General features: G+C 40.5%; 1 protein-coding gene across 2 annotated transcripts in view; it reads left to right on the top strand.

The window, feature by feature from the left end:
• Positions 1-1,976: 1,976 nt before the first annotated feature.
• mark4 (microtubule affinity regulating kinase 4) overlaps positions 1,977-18,422 on the top strand; it is a 56,913-nt gene continuing 40,467 nt past the window's right edge. The window contains exon 1 of one of the 2 annotated variants that reach the window (XM_036214675.1): positions 1,977-2,210. In XM_036214675.1, the coding sequence (XP_036070568.1) occupies positions 1,992-2,210 (219 nt within the window). In that variant the 5' untranslated portion in view covers positions 1,977-1,991. Of the gene's footprint in view, positions 2,211-3,878; positions 4,875-18,422 lie in introns of those variants that run through there. The other variant, XM_024277618.2, reaches the window with a different exon arrangement.

Genomic DNA, 18,422 nt, shown 5'->3' with positions numbered 1-18,422 from the left:
GTTCTGGTTACTAATAAGAACATGTTTTTTTCTAAAAAAAATAAAGTAAAAAAAAATTTTATGGATTAGTAACTGATGCACAGCAAATATTAACTATTTTTTTTTTGTTTTGTTTTTTTCTAAAAATCAAATAAACCAGAATTATTTTTCTTTTTTAATTTATTTTTTAAATAAAACAAAATTTCTTGTTTTTTTTTCTTCTTCCAAATTAGCCTAAAAACTAAAAAAAGAAAAGAAAAGGTCAGCTAGCATGTAGCTGAAAAAAGCTAGACTTCAAAATATCCTAAAAAACGGAAAAAAAGCCGAAATTATCAAAAACAGCTAGCGTGTAAATACTAGCCTAACTCCAAAACAGCCTGAAAAGAATAAAAAAAAACTTAAATTAGCCAAAACAGCTATCATGTAGCTGAAATATTAGCTTTACTCCAAAACAATCTAAAAATAATTAAAACGAAAAGCCTAAATTAGCCAAAACAGCTAGCATGTAACTAAAACATTAGCTTAAATCCAAAACAGCCTAAAAAAATCGTAGTAAATCCCAAAATAGTCCAAAACAGCTAGCAGAATGACAGTTTTTTATAACTTTAAAACCGTAACTTTTTAACATGAATACTAACAATAAAAAAGCAGGACTATTATTCCAAAAGAAATCCACTCAATATTTATTTAAATTTTTGGAAATATTTTTTTTCTTCTCTTTAGGGGCTCCATACTTTGGAGAGTAATACACACAATCAATATTTTTTAAAACATGTTTTCTAAATGTTTCCACCATTCGGTTGAGCAGGCAGTTAAAGGGTTAAAACATCTCCTCCTTCAGTTGCTTCTCACATTTTTGGTCAGCAGATGGCGCCAGTCTTTTAGCTTCACCTTCTGTAAACTAACTGCTGAGCTCAGTTTTTCCCATTTGGATCTAAAGATTTTTAACTTGAATTTTTATTTATCTTTCTCTAAAAAAAACAAAGTTTTAATTTCTTCACAGAAACAGTATTTTTAAAAATGTTTTTGGTTTGTTTTCCACTCAGTGTGGAAAGTCTCTGTGCTCTACGTCACCGTGCACACAGCAGCTGGCTCCGTGCACGGCCTGCCATAGAGACTGCACAGGTCAAGCTGCTTTAATCCCTTCCAGATTGCAGCTCAGAGCATCGATAGAGGAAGTGCAGGAGATTGAAGGAAAAAGAAACACGTCAGGTCAGCAAAAGAGGACGAGGTTTAACTGCATGTCATGTTTTGGACTTGAGCAGAGCGTGAAGAACAGACGCACAAAAGCATGAATGCACAGTCAAACCAGAAGAACCAGCTCAAGACAACCTGCAGAGAAAAACAAAATACTTTACAAAATCACTTTAAAAAATCAAAATATTTGTATTTAATGCATAAATAGAGACTAATGTGTATATAAAACAAACCTCATTTTATATCTAAACTTTCTTTTCTTTTCTAATTAGCATCTTTAGTCAAAAAGTCCAAAAAAACATTAAAAATCAAATTACCTATAGAAGATCCAAAGAAATTTAGGTTTTTGTTTTCCTCAAATGGGTTTTAGGATCAAACGACATAAAATTAAAGTCCTAAACCTCAATAACAATGGTGCTCTACATCCCAGCAAAAGTCCTAAAAACATTTGTTCGTGTGTTGACTCCCTGTGGGTCACAGAAGATCGATTCTGCTGTCCGGCTCAGAGCTGTTGGACCCACAAATGCAGAACAAACAAAAAAAACACACAACTCACCGACCACCATAGCCCATTAGACGTATCGACGATTCCACACTCGTTTTTTCCTCTCTAATTGGTTTAAGCACAGCTGACTGGAGAGGTCCCTCTGTCATCTCCATGTATGGCAAGCCAAAAGGCCCATAAGTCAGCAGAATGAACTCTCCAGCCTTTAGAAATCAACACAATCAGTGAAAAATGACGAAATGATCAGTAGTTATATGCATCCACTAAGCAACTTCTGCCACATAAACACTGATGATCCCATTGGCTGGCCATGCCTGCTGTCTGTGGAAACATGGATCTGTGCAGCATCGATCTGCTGCCCTATTTGGCAGCAGCGTTCTGCTCTCCTGGCAGAAGACTTCCTCTGCCCGATGACAGCAGACCTGCTCCAGAATCAGAACCTCCGCCTGCCGGGACGGTCGTGACCGGAGAGCCACGCTGCAGAAGGATGAGGCAATGGATGCGCTCCAACAGGTCCAGATCCGTCCACGTAAGACCTTCAGTTCACTGTGGGGGGAGAGTGGGGAAGAGAGTTCATAGAATCGAACTTTCTGCTGGTGGAGTTTGTTTTTCAACCACACAAAACTTGCTTTGCAAAGTAATTCTTAACAGCAAAAAAAAAAAAATCTGTTTTTCAAAAAGTAATACTTTAATATAGAAATGAAGCATTTTGGGAAATGTAGTTTTGGAATCCAGCCTCAGTGTGTTTTTAGATAAAAAAAATACAATTCCAGAAAATTGCTTGTAGTAAAGACTTTTGTTTAGGATAAAACTGCTTTACTGAGGTCAGATTGTTATTGATGTATTTGACTGTACTCACTCTTATTGACAGATTATTTGGTTCCTCAAATCTTCATTTTATTTCTTTAAATGCAAAGAAAAGAGGAATAAAAGGTCATCCACCACTTCTACCTCTGTCCTGATCACAGGAAGATCCAACCCTGACAGTTTACCTATAAACATGTTTCTACGTGGACCAATCGGAAATATTAAACTGCCAGATTATGTCCTCTAGCACTGCTTAGAAAATTGTGTTTTTGATGTTTTTAACACGTTTTGTGGCATTTTTCTCATAATGAAGGAGATATGTAAAGAAAATTAAGCTTAAAATTGCATTGTTGAGTATTACTTTATCTAAATTGGTGTGGAAAAACAATCAATTTAGACAAAACCTTATTGGTCACTAGCTCCCTGCTCCACTCTACTCTGATTCATCTACTTGTAGATAAATAGATCCATGAACGTCTTTATTTTCCTTGTCTGAGGCCACATCTGACTCTAAACTGTATTCTGGATATCTCTAATATTGCTCGCTATTTTTGTTGCACCGCTAATGTTAGGTTGAGGGTGTGAGGGGATGTAAGCAAGCAAGAGAAACAATAAACAAAGGGATGATGGGGAATAAGGAAGGCTTACTATATGTCAACAGCCACGCCCACATCTCAGAAGCATATTTGGAATGAACTAGAGCCGCTCTGCACAAACTGTCCTAGAAAATGATTTTTTTTGGGGGGCTTAAAACAGCATAATTGTGATTAAAAGACAATGGGGAACAGTTTGAAAACAGATCAAAAGATAAATTCTGAGTCATGTCTATTCATGATCTATTACTACATCAACTTTCTATATGTTTAGGAGTGAATTTGGTCGACAGAATTGTCCCGGATTGCTTTATTTTTTGTCAGTTGGGGTCTTTGTGCACTGCTGTGCAGCCATGTTGGGGCAGGAGGGGCCGTCCCCTCACTGTTCTTACAGGTGATGATGTAATGCACCTGTTAAAGTGATTGGAACACCTGTACAAGTAATTAAATGCAATATATATATATATATTTATCAATAATTTAATTTGTCTTGTTTTTGTGCTTTGATCGTGTTTGAAGGTTTGTGTTTGCTCCAGTCAGGGTAAGAAGTGATCCTAAATACATTCAAGAAACCTCACAAGTGTATTTTATAACCTGTTGTCTTGACAAGTTTTGATTGTACAAACATAATCTTTCTACAGCTCTCTCAGAATGTGTTTAATGACACTCGTACATCTCTTATCAACAAGAAGTGGTCATTTAAAAGACTAAGAACATTTTGTTATAAATATTGTTCAAAATTAAATTAAAATATTTATTGAGACTGCGTGTGATAGGTTGAACACATTTCAGTGGGTGAGGTTTTTTGTATTTGCGGGATTCTGTAAAACACTAAAACTCCTATTTTCCTGTGCGGTCCTTGAACGCAGCAGCAGCAGAACAGAGAAAGGCGGTCACAGGCGCAGGCTGTTCTCGCCGCTGACGTCCCTCCCTGTCTCCGCCCTCTTTCTGTTGTCCCCGTGCCTCTCCGGAGGTGGAGATCCCGTTTTCTGACGTCCTTTATCGGTTTTTGAAGAAAGCAAATTGTTATGTTCGCTCTACGGGGAGGACGTCTGCGACCTGCCGGGACTTTTCGTTCACCGGCGGAGCGGATGAGAAGATCCATGGGCGGACGGGACTGAGAGGAAGGGACGGGGTGGCTGCACGCCCGCCGCTGCCTTTGATACAACTGCAGTTTGTCATTGATTTTTTTTCTTTCTTTTTTTCCACTTCGGTGTCTCCGTCGCTGCGCGGAAATGCGGTCTCTGGGAGTTTCTAGTTCTTCGCGGAAGCTTTTTTTGACTTCGGTCACTCCAAAGATGTCCCATTAGTTAGCTATCAGGAGTACACAAACCTCCGTTTTTCCTAAACTCCCAAAACCCTCCGCTTCTTCTCATAATCTTCATCATTTTTTTGGTCTTCTCCACCCGAACCTGGTGCAGCTCGTCCGCTTTTCTTCTCAGGAATGAGGCGGTAGCATCAGAGGGGGGTTTGGGTGAAAGTGAAGAGCCGGGGGGGTTGGGGGTCCGATCCGGACTGGTTTTCTCCGTGGAGGGGCTGGGAGACGTAAGGTGGATGTGTCTGATCAGTTTGGTCACTGCCGGTGATGCTGCCTTCACGGACCGTAACGATGAGGAGGACAGACTGACCAGCGTCGAGCCGGTGGGAGTGAAAGCCAGGCCTGTTCGCCTTTAGTTTTTGTTTATTTAGTGAAACCCAAAAAGGACTTTTAACTGTCGGACGGCGACGCACACTCAGGAACCAACATGTCTTTACGTACGGCCCTGCCCGGTAACGAACGGAACCCGGATCATGTGAGTAAACGCCAGCTTCTGTTTGATTTTTCCGGGGCTCTTGAATAAACTGATAATGACACCTTGAAGCCGCCAGACTCTCAGATTAGTCTGCCATGTGCAAAGAGCAGCTGCGGTCGCCCTAATCTCTGAGCTCATTTGCGACGAGCCGCACTTGAACGCACCGGCTGGCTAGGGTGGAAACAGGAGGCACGAGGGAGAAATGACAGGGCGTTGATTTGAGTGTTTACGGCGCACAGCAGCGGGAATCGAGGCGCCTCGTGACTTCTTTAGCCCCCCACCTGGTCGGATTCTGTCATTGTGCCATGTTTGTGTTCAAAAGCTGATCAATAATTAATGCCCCCCACGCCCTCAGCCCCCTCCTGCCTCCGCCCCCCGTGAGTCCGGGCTCCGCCACACCGAACCTGTGAGACAGCAGCACAATCTGCTGTGTCAGGGCGGCCAGGTTGGTCCTGCTGCAGCAAAGGCTTCTGGGATATAATCATTTCATGTCTATGGGACTCATCTCAATGGATTTCTGCAAATACTGTAAATCTTTGAGCAAACCTGGCAACTCGATTGCATTCCAGTATGTTTAAAGTCTAAACCCAACAGTTTGATTTAGCTAAATCAAATAATCTATTTTCCCTGATTTTTATATTTTCTTTATGCTAAATAAGCTACATTTAGTTAGTTATAGAATAGTAAATTTCATCTTTGTTAATTTTTGCATCAGTAGGTTTATATAAATTATTTTTCACCTAAACATAACATTGATTTTGTGTGAAAATTTGAAATAAATGAATATATAATCAAATATATGTTCAGTGAATTATAGGATTATTAGCTAAAATACTTAGAACTTTCCATATTTTTAGTACAATTATAAAACATCACCTTGCTAGGATGCGTGTTTTCTTTCAGAAAAAAAACAACTGCTTTTAGTTTCAATTTAATAAAATATGTTTTTATAACTGTAAATTCCACCATTTACTTTTCACTTAAATGTGAGGATTAATCTCATCATGACTCTGTTGATTTGAAATGAACCTTTTCAGTATTTTGTCAGTGAATTCTTGGATTACCAGCAAAAGTACTGACTACTTTCTGTGTTTTTATTGTGATTAAGATGACACCTTAGATTTACTGTAGGGATCTGTGTATTTTCTTTCAGACAAAAAAAAAAAATCCTAGTTTCAATGAAAGAAAATAATATGTTATAATTGAAATTTCCACCTCAGTTGAGTTTGCATCACTAATATTATAGAAATAATTTTTAACTTGAATATAATTTAGGTTTTGTTTGAAAATTGAAAAAAAATAATGAGCCAAATGTGGTTTGTACATGTAAAAACAATAAGTTTTAATATTTTTTTTCAGTGAATTCTTGAATTATTAGCCAAAATACAGAATATTTTGTAATTTTCTTTTCTCTGCATCTGTGGGATTTGCTGAGCTGCAGAGAAAACCTTTTGTCGCTAACATCACAGCTCTCAGCGCCGTTCTTCTGGACTCATGTCTGAAGCTCCAGGCGAGCGTGGGTTCTGCTGCAGCGCTCCGTACCCGTCTTCTGATCTGGACGTGTTAGGGCAACACAAGCTGGTGTTCTGCCGAACCAAGTTATTTGCAGCTGGGCCAACAGCAGATCCATCTTTCTGTGTATTGGGAGGTGCCACCAAAATGCCAGGTAGAGGGTTTCCTCGCTCATTCTGGATTTAGCTCTAGTCAGAAAAAGCTCTTTAGAAGGGAAGACTTTGTACTAACAGATTTCCCAACATAGTAGGAATCGACAGCATCATAAAAAAGAAATCTCTGATGACTAAAGGCCAAATCTTTCCTTTAGCTTTCAAACATTTCTGTGAGTTTGTGATCCAAGAAGATGTCTACTCTGTTTGAAACCTTCCTCTTAGTTGTACACCTCAGATTTCTGGTTTGAAGCTTCACTATGGCTGCATATTTTCATTCATCTTCAGTGTTGCCGTAGCAACCGGATGGTGTGATTCATCTGTTAAGTGTAGCATAAACGCTTTGCTAACACGGCTCACTTTGATGCGCTTCTTCTGTCGGGCCGGAGTCACTTTTGTTCGCGGTATCACCGTGACGACAGAGTGTGTGGGGGGGTGTCCTTCACCTCCTCATTGCCCCCCCCCCATCCCCGCTTTAGTCGTTTTTGCTCCCAGACAAAGAGGCCTTGTCTTTCGCCTTCACGCCGCCTCCGATACACCAGCATCCAGCTGGTAATGAGCTCTTTTTGACGCCGGCGCGTTCGCCTCACATTTCCCGTGATGAACCTGTAAAGGAAGACAAGTTCAGGTTATCAGGGCGTGAAGAAGAACAGAAGAGGCTGAGGATAAAATCATGTTGGAGAATCTGTGGAGTTCTTAAATGATGGAAGTGTTTTTGGAAAAGCTGCAGCTTAAGAGCGTTTGAGGTTGTTACTGTTGAAGCATCGGTTTCTGCAGGTCAGAGGTGACTCGTCTCAGACTCAAACCTTTAGTCCTTTTATTTTGGTGGGAATGGCAGCGCTCTCCAGGAAGTGCTGAAGGCCTTCAGGCCTCTCTGTGCAGCTGGAGCCGATTTAACTCTTTACTGGAGCTCATAAAGACTTTAGTTTAATTGAGCTGAATGATCAGATTTTCCTTCCTTCAGGTGAAGCATTTCAAATCTAACCAATGAGATGTCGTCCCTAGATACCTGCAGCCACACGGACTATGAAAAGCCAGTCTGAGCCAGAATTCCTGCCCCGTTCCATCATTTTTTTGGCTCCGTTTTATAATCTTCGGTGGAAATGAAGCTTTCTGCTCGTCGGCCTGTAATATCGATCCTCCTAAGGTTCTGTCGTCCTCTGAGATCTCTATCTCTGGGGGTTATTAAGCCGTCACAGCTCCTGTGAGGAGACGACCGTCTGTCACCAGAGTTCACAACCTGCATCTTTCTGCAGGTTTTTCATTCATCCTCTGTGATGTTTGGCTCCAATGAGGCAACATTTCCTCATTCGTTTGTGTTTTCTCTCAGGATGCAGAGGAACGTCCTTCCTCATGGGTTATGGCTTCTATACATTAACTCCTATAAAACCTGGTAATCTTTAGGAGATTCCCGTCTTCCTCCTTCTGCTCGTATGTCTTCTCTGAACCTCTGATGGAGGATTCTGCTTCCTAACGTGTCTCCATCTTTCTTCTTCCTGCTTTGCAAACACGACTGACAGCAGTAAACCAGACAAACCTGCAGCTGAGCTCCTTATCTGCTGCGTTTGTTTCCAGTAAAGCACGAATGGTTGTCATTTTTATGCACTTCCTGTTTGATGCGTGGCAGTTGTTTTGCAGCAGCGCTGTGCGGGATGAAGGGCTGCGTGCTGCATTCGCTGTGGGCTCGGACGCTTCTGTCCGGAGGTTTGAGAGCTGGAAGTGGTGCAGCGCGTCTACATCTGTGCGACTGAAGGGCAGAGCGGGGCTTTTGTGTTCCCCGGCCGACGAGAGATTCATGAACTCACTGTCCTGACACGTCCCCCTCCTCCTTCATAAAGAGCTGCGGGCGCCTCAGGCCCGGCAGAACTGTATGGGTCAGGGGTAAAATGCTGCACTGGACCCAACAGAACTGGGTGATGTTTCAGGAAGCATCCGTTTGTCAGTCTCCCCCCTCGTAGTTCCTCTGGTTTGGTGGTTGTGGTCGCTCGCCACGGCAACACAACTGCTGAGTCAGCTGTTCACATGAAAGACTGAAGCTTATCAGAACTTCCTGTAGCAGGATTGCTCAAGAGCACGTTGTTAAAAAGTTTAAAGACTCATGTTGACCAAAATTGTGTTTTGAACATGTTGCAACATTTTATGATGATGGAGGACATTTATGAAGAAAATTAGACTCAAATGTGCATTTATTCAAATTGTTGTGAATCAGGAGCAGAAGAAATAAAACAGTTTGTAAAAGATCGTATTTTTGACGTTATTACTGTCGCATCGGTAACGTTACTTTGGGGTTGTGAGGGGCTGTAAGATAACGGGAGAGTTTAAACAGACAGATCATGGGAAATGGGGGAGGGCTTACTCTGCATCAACAGTCCCGCCCACAACTCTAAAGTGAATTTCTAATGAACTCCTGCCGCTCTGCAGAAACTATGTCCTAAAACGAAACTATGGGGTGGCCGTGGTGCAACAGTAGGGCGGTTGACCCTCGATCGGAAGATTGCGGGTTTGATTCCCACCTTGCCCGCCCATGTGTCGAACTGTCCTTAGGCAAGACGCTGAACCCCGAATTGCCTCTGGAAGGTTGGCGCCAGTGTTGGGCAGCGGAGCCGCCACCAGTGTGTGAATGTGAATCGTTTTAGGCCTTCTAGGAAGGTAGAAAAGCCAATCAAGTATACAACATTTACCACAAAAATTGTTAAAATTTTTTTCTTTTTAATTTTTGGGAACCACTGGGAACACTTTGAGAAAAGGACCAAAAGTGGAACTTTTAAGGAGGGATTTCTTGTGTTCCCTCTTTGGATGTAAAAGTTATTAGATACGTATTAAAAAATCAATTGGGCAGCGGGAGTAACAGCAGTATCGGTTGGGGATGATGCATATAGAAAATTGATCGAGCAACATCAGTATAGTTTGAAAACCCCAAATATGAACAGGATTGTTTGTTAAAAATTATAAAATCAATCAAGAAGTAAACAATTGATTTCTGGCAAACTGAAGTTTTTTCCTTCTGTTTTGTTTTTTTTTTACGCTCTTTGTCCTTTTATGTGCATGTGATGTAAACAAAAAGACGTCCAATCATAAGCTTGCTTCTTCCAAGTCGATACCTGAAAAAATTTATCTGTCAAATGCCATAAATTATTATTTACAGCTTTGAATGCCATACGAAGAAGAAATATCCAGATTTTAGTGTTTTTGATAATAGAATTGAACCAAAAAGTGATCTAAATCCTTTTATGTATCGCTTCGTGGACCATGTATTGAGATCCATATCGAATCGTGTGAGAGGGACAGATACTCACCCCAAGTTCTCTCTGATTAGTGTTGCTTGTTTTATCACTAACTCTCTTCTTTTCTTCATATTTTCTACATTTCTCTTCATCTTTGTGATGTCACATCCACTATATGACTCTTTAAATTGTACGTTCATTTAGCTGCAGGTCAGATTATTTAAACTCTCTTGAAGCTGGACCTTCTGTTACCCTCACACTGCACTTCTGAGAGTGGATCGAACCATCTAAAAATGTCACACAGTTATGGAGGAGTTCATTCCCAACCAAACTGTAATCAGAGGAAACCATCTGCTCCCTTTTTAAGAATGACAATAATAATCCACTAATAACGGTTTATTAATGAACACATTCCTTCTTCATTACACCCTGAATAAAAGCTAACAGCTCATTTTTATGATTCTCGTTGCTTTGGATTCTCTATTTGTCCTTGTTGTTTCTTCTCAGACATGTGCGGTGCTTACATCACTTCCTCTCTGTTTGTTTGCATTCACACACCGTGAACCGCAGCAGGGCATGTTTGGAAGGAGTTGAGTCCTTTTATCTTCAGGCCCGGGCTGCACAAGGGTGTAGTGGTTAACACGCTCACCTCAGATCAAGAAAGACCTGGTTTGAATCCCATCTGGATCCTTTTCTCCAGCTTCCTCTCACTGTTTAAAACATGCTTCATAGATTCATTTATGGTTCTATATTGTCCCTACAGTGTCTGTGTGAGTGTGTGACCCTGCATCAGTATGGTGACCTGTTCAGGGTGTCTGTGGCTTCACCCAATACTAGATAGGATAGGCTCCAGCAACCCCGGGACCCCAAAAGGATGGAGGTATTTTTCAGGTCCAGCAGAGTTCAGATACGGTTCTTTATTATTATTTATTTTAATGACATTTTTAAAGGGAGTAAATGATCGTCTGACAACAAAGAAAACAAGTTTAGACTAAAGGAGTTTAGTTTAAAAATGAGCATCAATTCATATCAGAAGAAAATAAGATTATTTATCTTCCATGAAGTTTAATTTTCTTCATTTTTAATCTCATTTATAGAAAATTAGACTAAATCTATAGATTTAGAAATAAACTGAGTGAAGGAACAATGCATTTATTATTAGTTCAAGATGTTATTTTTAGCAGATTTGTTTGGGATTTACATTAAAGTAAATGTTTCACCTCAAACATGGACGTTTGCTAGTTTAACACCTGAATAGATTTCCTGTCAGACCTGTAGGTTTCTGAGGCTCCATCCTCTTTTTGTTCATTTATCAAAGCAGCTTATCATTAATAATTGAGACTTTTCTCAAAACAAGATGTGGAGACTCAAACGTTTGATGGTTCTCCGTGAGCGACAGGAACTTTAGATCTGAGGGAGAGATTCTGTCTGTGTCTTTAGGTGAAGGACAAATGTTCATATTTCATAACACAGTTAAATTAACAGTAAATCTGTGGTTTGATTCATAACTTGAACAGGAGGTGACATGCTTTCGTCTTTTGTTAAAAGGTGAATTTGATGGGTTGAGAGTTTCTCCAAAATGTCGTAAAATGCATGAATTTAAAAACGGGGACACATGAACCTCACACAGTCCAGCTCTGTTTGTGTAATGTGAGCTGAGGAGCTGCTCAGCACCTGTGGAGCAGGTGCTGCTTTTCAGAGCCATGAACATGCAGGTTCACAGAGGACCTGTTGTTGTCTGGAACAAACACGGAGGCTTCTGCAGGGCAGCGCATTGTCAGCAACTCCTGAAAGGAGCCAGCAGACGAGCATGACGGTCTGTCTGCCGCGTCCAGGGGGGTGGAAGTTTCCAGTTTTACCCTCCTGGGAGTCTGCTCAGGTCCAGATGGAGCTCCTGCTCCTCATTCTCTTGTGATGCAGGTATCTATCTGCTCCTCAAGTTGTCTGCGCTTTCATTGTCATTAACGTTAAAGTTCATCTACATGCAGATCTTTTGGTCGAGGCGTCAGAAGCACAAACATGGTGGCGTTTTCATCTGAGAGCTGTTTCTGTTTGTGGAGCTCAGAACTTTAACCACTTTGCTTCCTGCTACAGTTTAGAAAAACGTCAACAATCTCGAGGCTCTTAGAGGGTTTGTTCAGGCGGTTTTGGTTTTTAACCACATGAATCGACACGCTCCAACTGGTGCAGAAACTCTATTGTTGACTCTGCTGCAGTCAGGATCCTCTCCAACCTTCACCTGGTACCCGAGCAGCAGAGAGCTTTCAGTGCAGACGTGACCACGAGTGATCGGACTGCTGGTGTGAAGTGTCAGCAGAGAAATCTTTCCTCCTGCTGGCGCTGAAACGGCACATTCATCAAATAAAAGTCAGAGGATCATGACGTCAAGCATCAAACAAACTCAAACTGGTTTTTCCTGCGATGAAGATGGATGTGGGTTTGTTGATCCTCCTGGTGTCACCGTGTGGTTCCTGCTGGGAGCAAACTCATATTCTAAAACTCAACTGCACAAAAGAAACATTTTTTACTTTTTCCGTGTAAATTTTTGCAAAAACACTGAAGGTTTAAACAAGTAAATCTGTCAAAATTCAAACCAATTTATGCTTGTTGAAAACGCACGGATCTATTGTAATAGTTTTCTCGGACAATAAAGTTTTTAGACAGTTGGAATTTTGTTTATTTCATACATAAATTAACATATCATCTATTGAAAAAGGAGCAGAAGGAAGAAAACTTACTCTGCCATTTTAAATGATTATATTTTAGTTTTATTGAAATAATTGTTGTATTTTTCTACTGATAAACTTTTTATCCTTTTCTCAAAGGTTTATCACATTTAAGATGCATTTGCTCAAACTTGACTGTTTCAGAAAACTTGACCTGAAAATACGAGTTGATTTAACTTGAAGTGAGATAAATTAAATTTGCGGTTTTTGCAGTTTAACATCTGGAAATGATCTGAATAAAAACAAATCCTATTACAGAGATACAGTTAGCGACCCACTCTGATGGAAAACTGTTTTTTAACACGTTTTTGGGGCATTTTTTCTGATGATGGAGGACATATAATAATAAAATTAAACTTAAAAAAGGCATTTCTGAGTATGCCTTTATTCAAATCGTTGTAAATCAGGAGCAGATGAAAAAATGCAGTTTGAAAACGAGCTTATTAGTGATGCAGAAAATACACTGAGAAGTTGCTCTGCGCCGTTAGCCCCGCCCACAACTCCAAAGCGAATTTCTAATGAATTCCTGCCGCTCTGCAGAAACTGTCAGTTTTTATTTATGTTGGGCTAAAAATGGCAAAATCATAATTAAAAGACCTCTGGGAACGCTTTAAAAATAGTTTAAGAGATGATCAAAGTGGGGGTTTAAAATACAAATTGGTCATAAAGGTAAAATAAGAATCAGATTTTATTTCTATTTCAGAGGATTCTGTAAATATGTTTAGTCAGCTGAAATTTGCACAATTTTTTTCCTCAAAGACTCAAAAGGAAGTGGCTGTATGTCTGACATTTACTGTGAGAGTTTCAAATGTCCGCACAGAAAAATGAGTTTGTGTTGAAATGAAGCGTGAGATTTACTTCTGGAGACGAACCTGAGACAGTTCAGCAAATCAGGGTTTAAACTGACCGAACAGAGGAAAAAATGTCTCTTAATCTGTCGGCTAAAATGAATCATGCAAAAAAAAAACTAACTTTAACGATAGATTTGATTTGTGGGAAATTCAGATGAGCATAAGCACTTCCTCTTTCTCTGGTATTGATGTTCATTTGTATATTTTTGGTTGTCCAGGCGTCTCCCAGTGAGCTTGCATGTTCTCCCGGTGCATTGTGGGTTTTCTCCAGGAACTCCATCTTTCTAAAATGCTTCACACATCGATTATTCTAAATTTTTCCCGTAGCTGTGAATGTGTTTGTGTTGCTCTGCGACAGACCGGCAAACGGGTCAGGGTAAACCCAGGATTTACCCAACAGTAGCTGGGATAGGGTCCAGTAACCCTCTGACCCCCAAAAGCATGGAGCTAAATTGGAGAGAATTTTATTTGAAACCCTAATAAAACAAAATGGAAAAAAAATACTGGTGATTGGCCCAAAAATATAAAATGTTCAAAACTTTTTGCTATTCTAAAACAAACTTGATTATGTTAAGCCTCAAATGTTCTGTTTTTTAGGTTTCTAAACTTGAAAATTTCAAAATCGATGAATGTGGTAACTTCTGTTTTTAGGCCACAGGAGATGACTGGAGCTCCAACAGTGTTTTATCCATTTTCTGCACCATAAGGACATTTTCTTCACCTGTATGCAACACAATAAGATGGCGCTTTTAACGGACTAGAACGGCGTTTTGGATGAGCGGTTTGTACGCGATAAAACTGCTTTTTACACCCATCTTAGGACAACTTCTGACTATGATAGTACAGTCAGTACAGTCATTTTATGATCGTAATTATCACAGTTCTCATAGTCGGTGAACGCACCGGGACTTAAGCTACCACCCTCATTGATTTTGATTGGTCCTTTGTGTTGGCCCCGCCCCAACGCGCCACAACAGGGCCAAAAGTTTTAAAACTGAAAAATTTCAGATTTGAAAACCAAAAAAAAAAAAATAGTGAAATTTTGAAACCTAAAATGTATAACATTTGAAGCTGAAATAATTAATTTTATTTTATAATGCAAACAGTTTTACATTGTATTTGGCCAAACACCAATATTTTTTTTCTATTTATTTTATTTGGGCTTAAAACAATATCGGCCCAAATTTAGCTCCATACAAGGCAGTTTTAGAAGGTATGGTTCATCTGGAAGTTTTTTCTCCACAAAACCACAAACGGTAGAAATAATTCCAGCTCTTCTGTACAGATATATAAAAGTAGAGCGTTTGCATTAAATCTTTGTCTCAAGTCGGATCATCTCAGCGCTGTACTGAATGTGCTGAGTAATGAGGTCCAGACTGTGTTCTGATCCAGCCGGACTGGAGCTGCTCTAGTCCACATTCTGGTGGTTGTCCCGCTCGACAGTGAGTTCTGTTCTCATGTGGGCTGTAACCTGTTTATTTACTCCTGTGAGCTCATGCTTTTTGGAGTTTCCTGAATCTGCTCCAAAGTATTCGGACTGAAGTGGCCATCGGGCTTCACAACAGAACCAGGACTGTTCACATTTCTCCGTTGATCTTTGAGTGAAACTGAAGATTTTTTCTGAGGTAATCAAACGTCTCTGCAGTGGGGAGTTCCTGAAAGCTCGGCGTTCTTTCCCTCAGCTGTACGTCACATGACGTTTTCTGTTAAAAACAAACCCGCGTCTGCCCCGGGGCCAAATGAGCGGGGCGCCAAACCCGCCCGACGCCAGGGTTTTGTCAGGAACTTGAAGGAGTGTTGTCCGTCTTCACAGAACAGAAGCGTGGAGTATTTTTGTGAAACCGTGTTTTTCCTTTTGAGCTTCAGATGGCCGCTCTGTCTCTGTCTGTCTGTTACAGACGTGTTCTGCTTCCTCGCTCTTTCCTGCCAGGAAGCGATCGGCGCAGCGTGAAGCTCATCTGCTGTCACTCTGACACTCGCTTCAGGACAGGAAGTGACGCTCTTCCTTCTGTTCTTGTCAAAAACGATGGCGGCCTCCAAAGCTGTTGACATTTTTATAGAAAGTGAAGATTGTTATGAGAAGAGGAGTTTCTTTATCTGACTTTTACTTTAAGATCATGTTCGTTGGTCAGAAGATAAAGTGCAGAAACATCAAGATTTGTTACAGAGTACACACGATTCTCTGAATAATTAAATCGTTGTGGATACGCCTGATTTCAGTTTCTAATTGGATGTAAACGTTCCCACACTTGATCACCTGGAGGCAAATTTTAGACCACCATGAGGAGGGCGAGGCTTGGAAAAACTGAAACACAGAGCAGAAAGAGGTTCTGTTCTGCTAGCACTGAGCGGACAGAACCTCCTAGAAGTGTCCTGCAGTTACAAGAGCTAACAGTGTGGGGGCGCTGTTGTCTGGAACATGTTCTAACCAGGAAGAGAAAAAAAGCACAGAAGAAGAAAACTTCTCTGACAAGCCCTGCACCACATCCCAGCATCCCTTATTTTAGATTTAGTTTGAAGCAAAATTTTAAAGGGGGCATACCATTTAAAAAGAAAAAAAACATTTTGAGCAAGTGTATCATACTGTTCATTCCTCATTATAAAGAACCCCAAACCGGTATTTTGATCCGTTCACACATTTCCGAGTAATTCTCTAAAAACCTGCGCTCTCAACAGCAGCCCTTCCCACATCCATGAAAACGAGCGGGTCCTCACGTGATGATGTCACAGAGTGAGACCGCCCCTTTCAGGAAGAGTTTGCTCTGCCCCAGTCCAAGGCCCAATTTGAATTCCTCCCCTTCTCCTCCATTTGAAGGGGGATTTCTTAGTCCAGGTGGTGTCCGAAATATTTCATTTTAAATCTGGTCGTTTTACTTCTGTGTACGAAAAAACTCACGAAAAATAACTCGTATTTCATAAATAATTTGTTCTATAGTGTTCCTAAAGTAATATATGGATATCAATTATTCTGGAAGGTTTAAGAAAATGATGGTATGGCCCCTTTAAATAATCCCAGCCCTCTCCGGCCTCTTTGAGTCACGTTTCTTTAGATATGTTGTATGTTTGTGTGCGTGCACGTGCAGCAGAATTCGTTCGTCATTCATGAATTACAACAACTGTTTTTATTTTGTTTTTGGAACAACAAAAAAGAGAAGTTGCTGCAGATTTGTAAACGGATCATATTTCCTCGTTCATTAAAAGTATTAAACAAGAAGAAACTGCAGCTTCTCTTTATACATGATCACCTCATAAAGAACACACAGATGGACAAAGAGAGCTAAAAGAGTGTTTCGTTTTTGTTTAACGCCTCTCAAACAACAATCCTGACACACAACAGCTGCAAAAATGAAGCCCGACCAAACCTTCAGTCCTGTTTTGCAAAACTGAAGTTTTTTTGTTTTTAATACATTTTATTGATTTTAGAAGTCAAATAAACTGGTGATAAGGTATAAATATTTCTTCGTTGACTGTTCTTTAAACATTATTTCGTAAAAAACCTTTTTAAAATAAAGCAGGTCAAAGTTCACTTTGGTTTGTGATCGACTGAGTCCAAGTTCCTTAAATCACATGTTTCTCAACAGTCTTTGCAGACTTTTCCCATGAAAATCTTTTTTTTTTGTTTTTCTCTTTGTTTATACAAATATTTGTCTTTTTCGTGATGAAATCCGGAACAAACCTTCCTTCTCTGGTTTGTTGGTGCAGAGTGAAGTGTAATCTCAGAAGCGTGTTTGTGTTCTTGATCCTCGTTATCTGTGTCACCGTGGAGACGGACAGTCTGCTGTTATGATACAGGAAGTCTGCGTGTGTCAGAATCCACTGATTGACTGAACCAGGAAACAGAACTGCTGCCGTGTGTGTGTGTGTCAGGTTTTTGTGTATGCTAGGATGTGCGTTTCTTTGAGATTGAGGATGGCTGAAGGTTACGTCATTCCTCTGCTGGGGGGCTAACGTCAAACATCCTGTCTTGACTCGAGGCCTCTCCCCCGGGCGCGCCTCATTGTTTGGAAACATTTTTGTCCTCGTCACTTCGTGTGTCTTTTTAAGGAAGTTTAAATCCGGCCTGTCGACACTTTTGCTTGTTGTTTTTATGACGTTTCTCTTTTTTCTTTTTTTTTAGCTGACTTTAAATTTGTGTGTAGAGTCCGATCTTCTCGTTTCACCTGTCAGACAGCAACACATCAACATGAGAATGATCTCAAGAGCGCCGGTTCCTGAAGAGTTCAGAGACTAAAAGCTTTCAGGAGTTTTGGTCTCTGAGCTGTCACAGCTGACAGAGACGCCAAGCTGTCAAATAAACCATTGAAATTCCAATAAACAGTTTCCACATTTTCCTGGGAGTCGGTCAATATTCCATCAGTCCGATTCCAAGTGAAAGTTGTTCTTGTTTTAGTATTTTCCTGTGACTGCAGTGACCCTCACAAGTCATTTTATGCAAGTCCAGGAGTTTTAAGTCTTAAGACCGGGCATCCACATGCAAGAACGTCACATTCTGGATTTCTTTACTACAGTTTTTAATTCTGTTTAAATGAAAAACATACCAAACTAGAGCTTGAGTCTTAAAAACTTAAATGTTTACATTTAATATCCTTTTCCAAATTGCAAAATGCCTACTTTAGCAAAAACAAGCAACTGATGCTGAAAAAAGGTTTATTTTTAAATTAATCTTTTATTTTTTAGACCTGGTCTCAGATATAAAGAAAAAGCAAATAAAATTAGAGTATTTTTTAAAGAATAAGTTGCATTTTTCTTTTGGTATTTTCTTTTCTTACAGTCGAGTTGTACTCCAGAAAATACCGTGATGAACATTGTTCTCAAGTCCCAATCGTCCGGTTTTCCTCCCTTTGCCGTCTCGGTCCGGACGGTCGAAACCTTTGACCGTATAATAACATAGTCAGTGATCAGAACGGGCTCAGCTACACCTCCCATGGATTTCAGGAGGAAACGCCACATCCATCCACTGCACCCCCCATCCCTCCAATCAGACCAGGTGCTGTGGGGGTGGCGTCAGGGGACGGAGCGCCGCTTCAATTGTGTGTGCGTTTGCTGAAAATGGAGAGAGCAGACAAAAGAGGGGGTGTGGGGA

The sequence above is a fragment of the Oryzias melastigma genome, linkage group LG13 (genome assembly GCF_002922805.2).
Source record: "Oryzias melastigma strain HK-1 linkage group LG13, ASM292280v2, whole genome shotgun sequence".
Lineage (NCBI taxonomy): Eukaryota > Metazoa > Chordata > Actinopteri > Beloniformes > Adrianichthyidae > Oryzias > Oryzias melastigma.
Note: the sequence above shows the minus strand (reverse complement) of the source record. Positions and strands in the feature narration are given on the sequence as shown.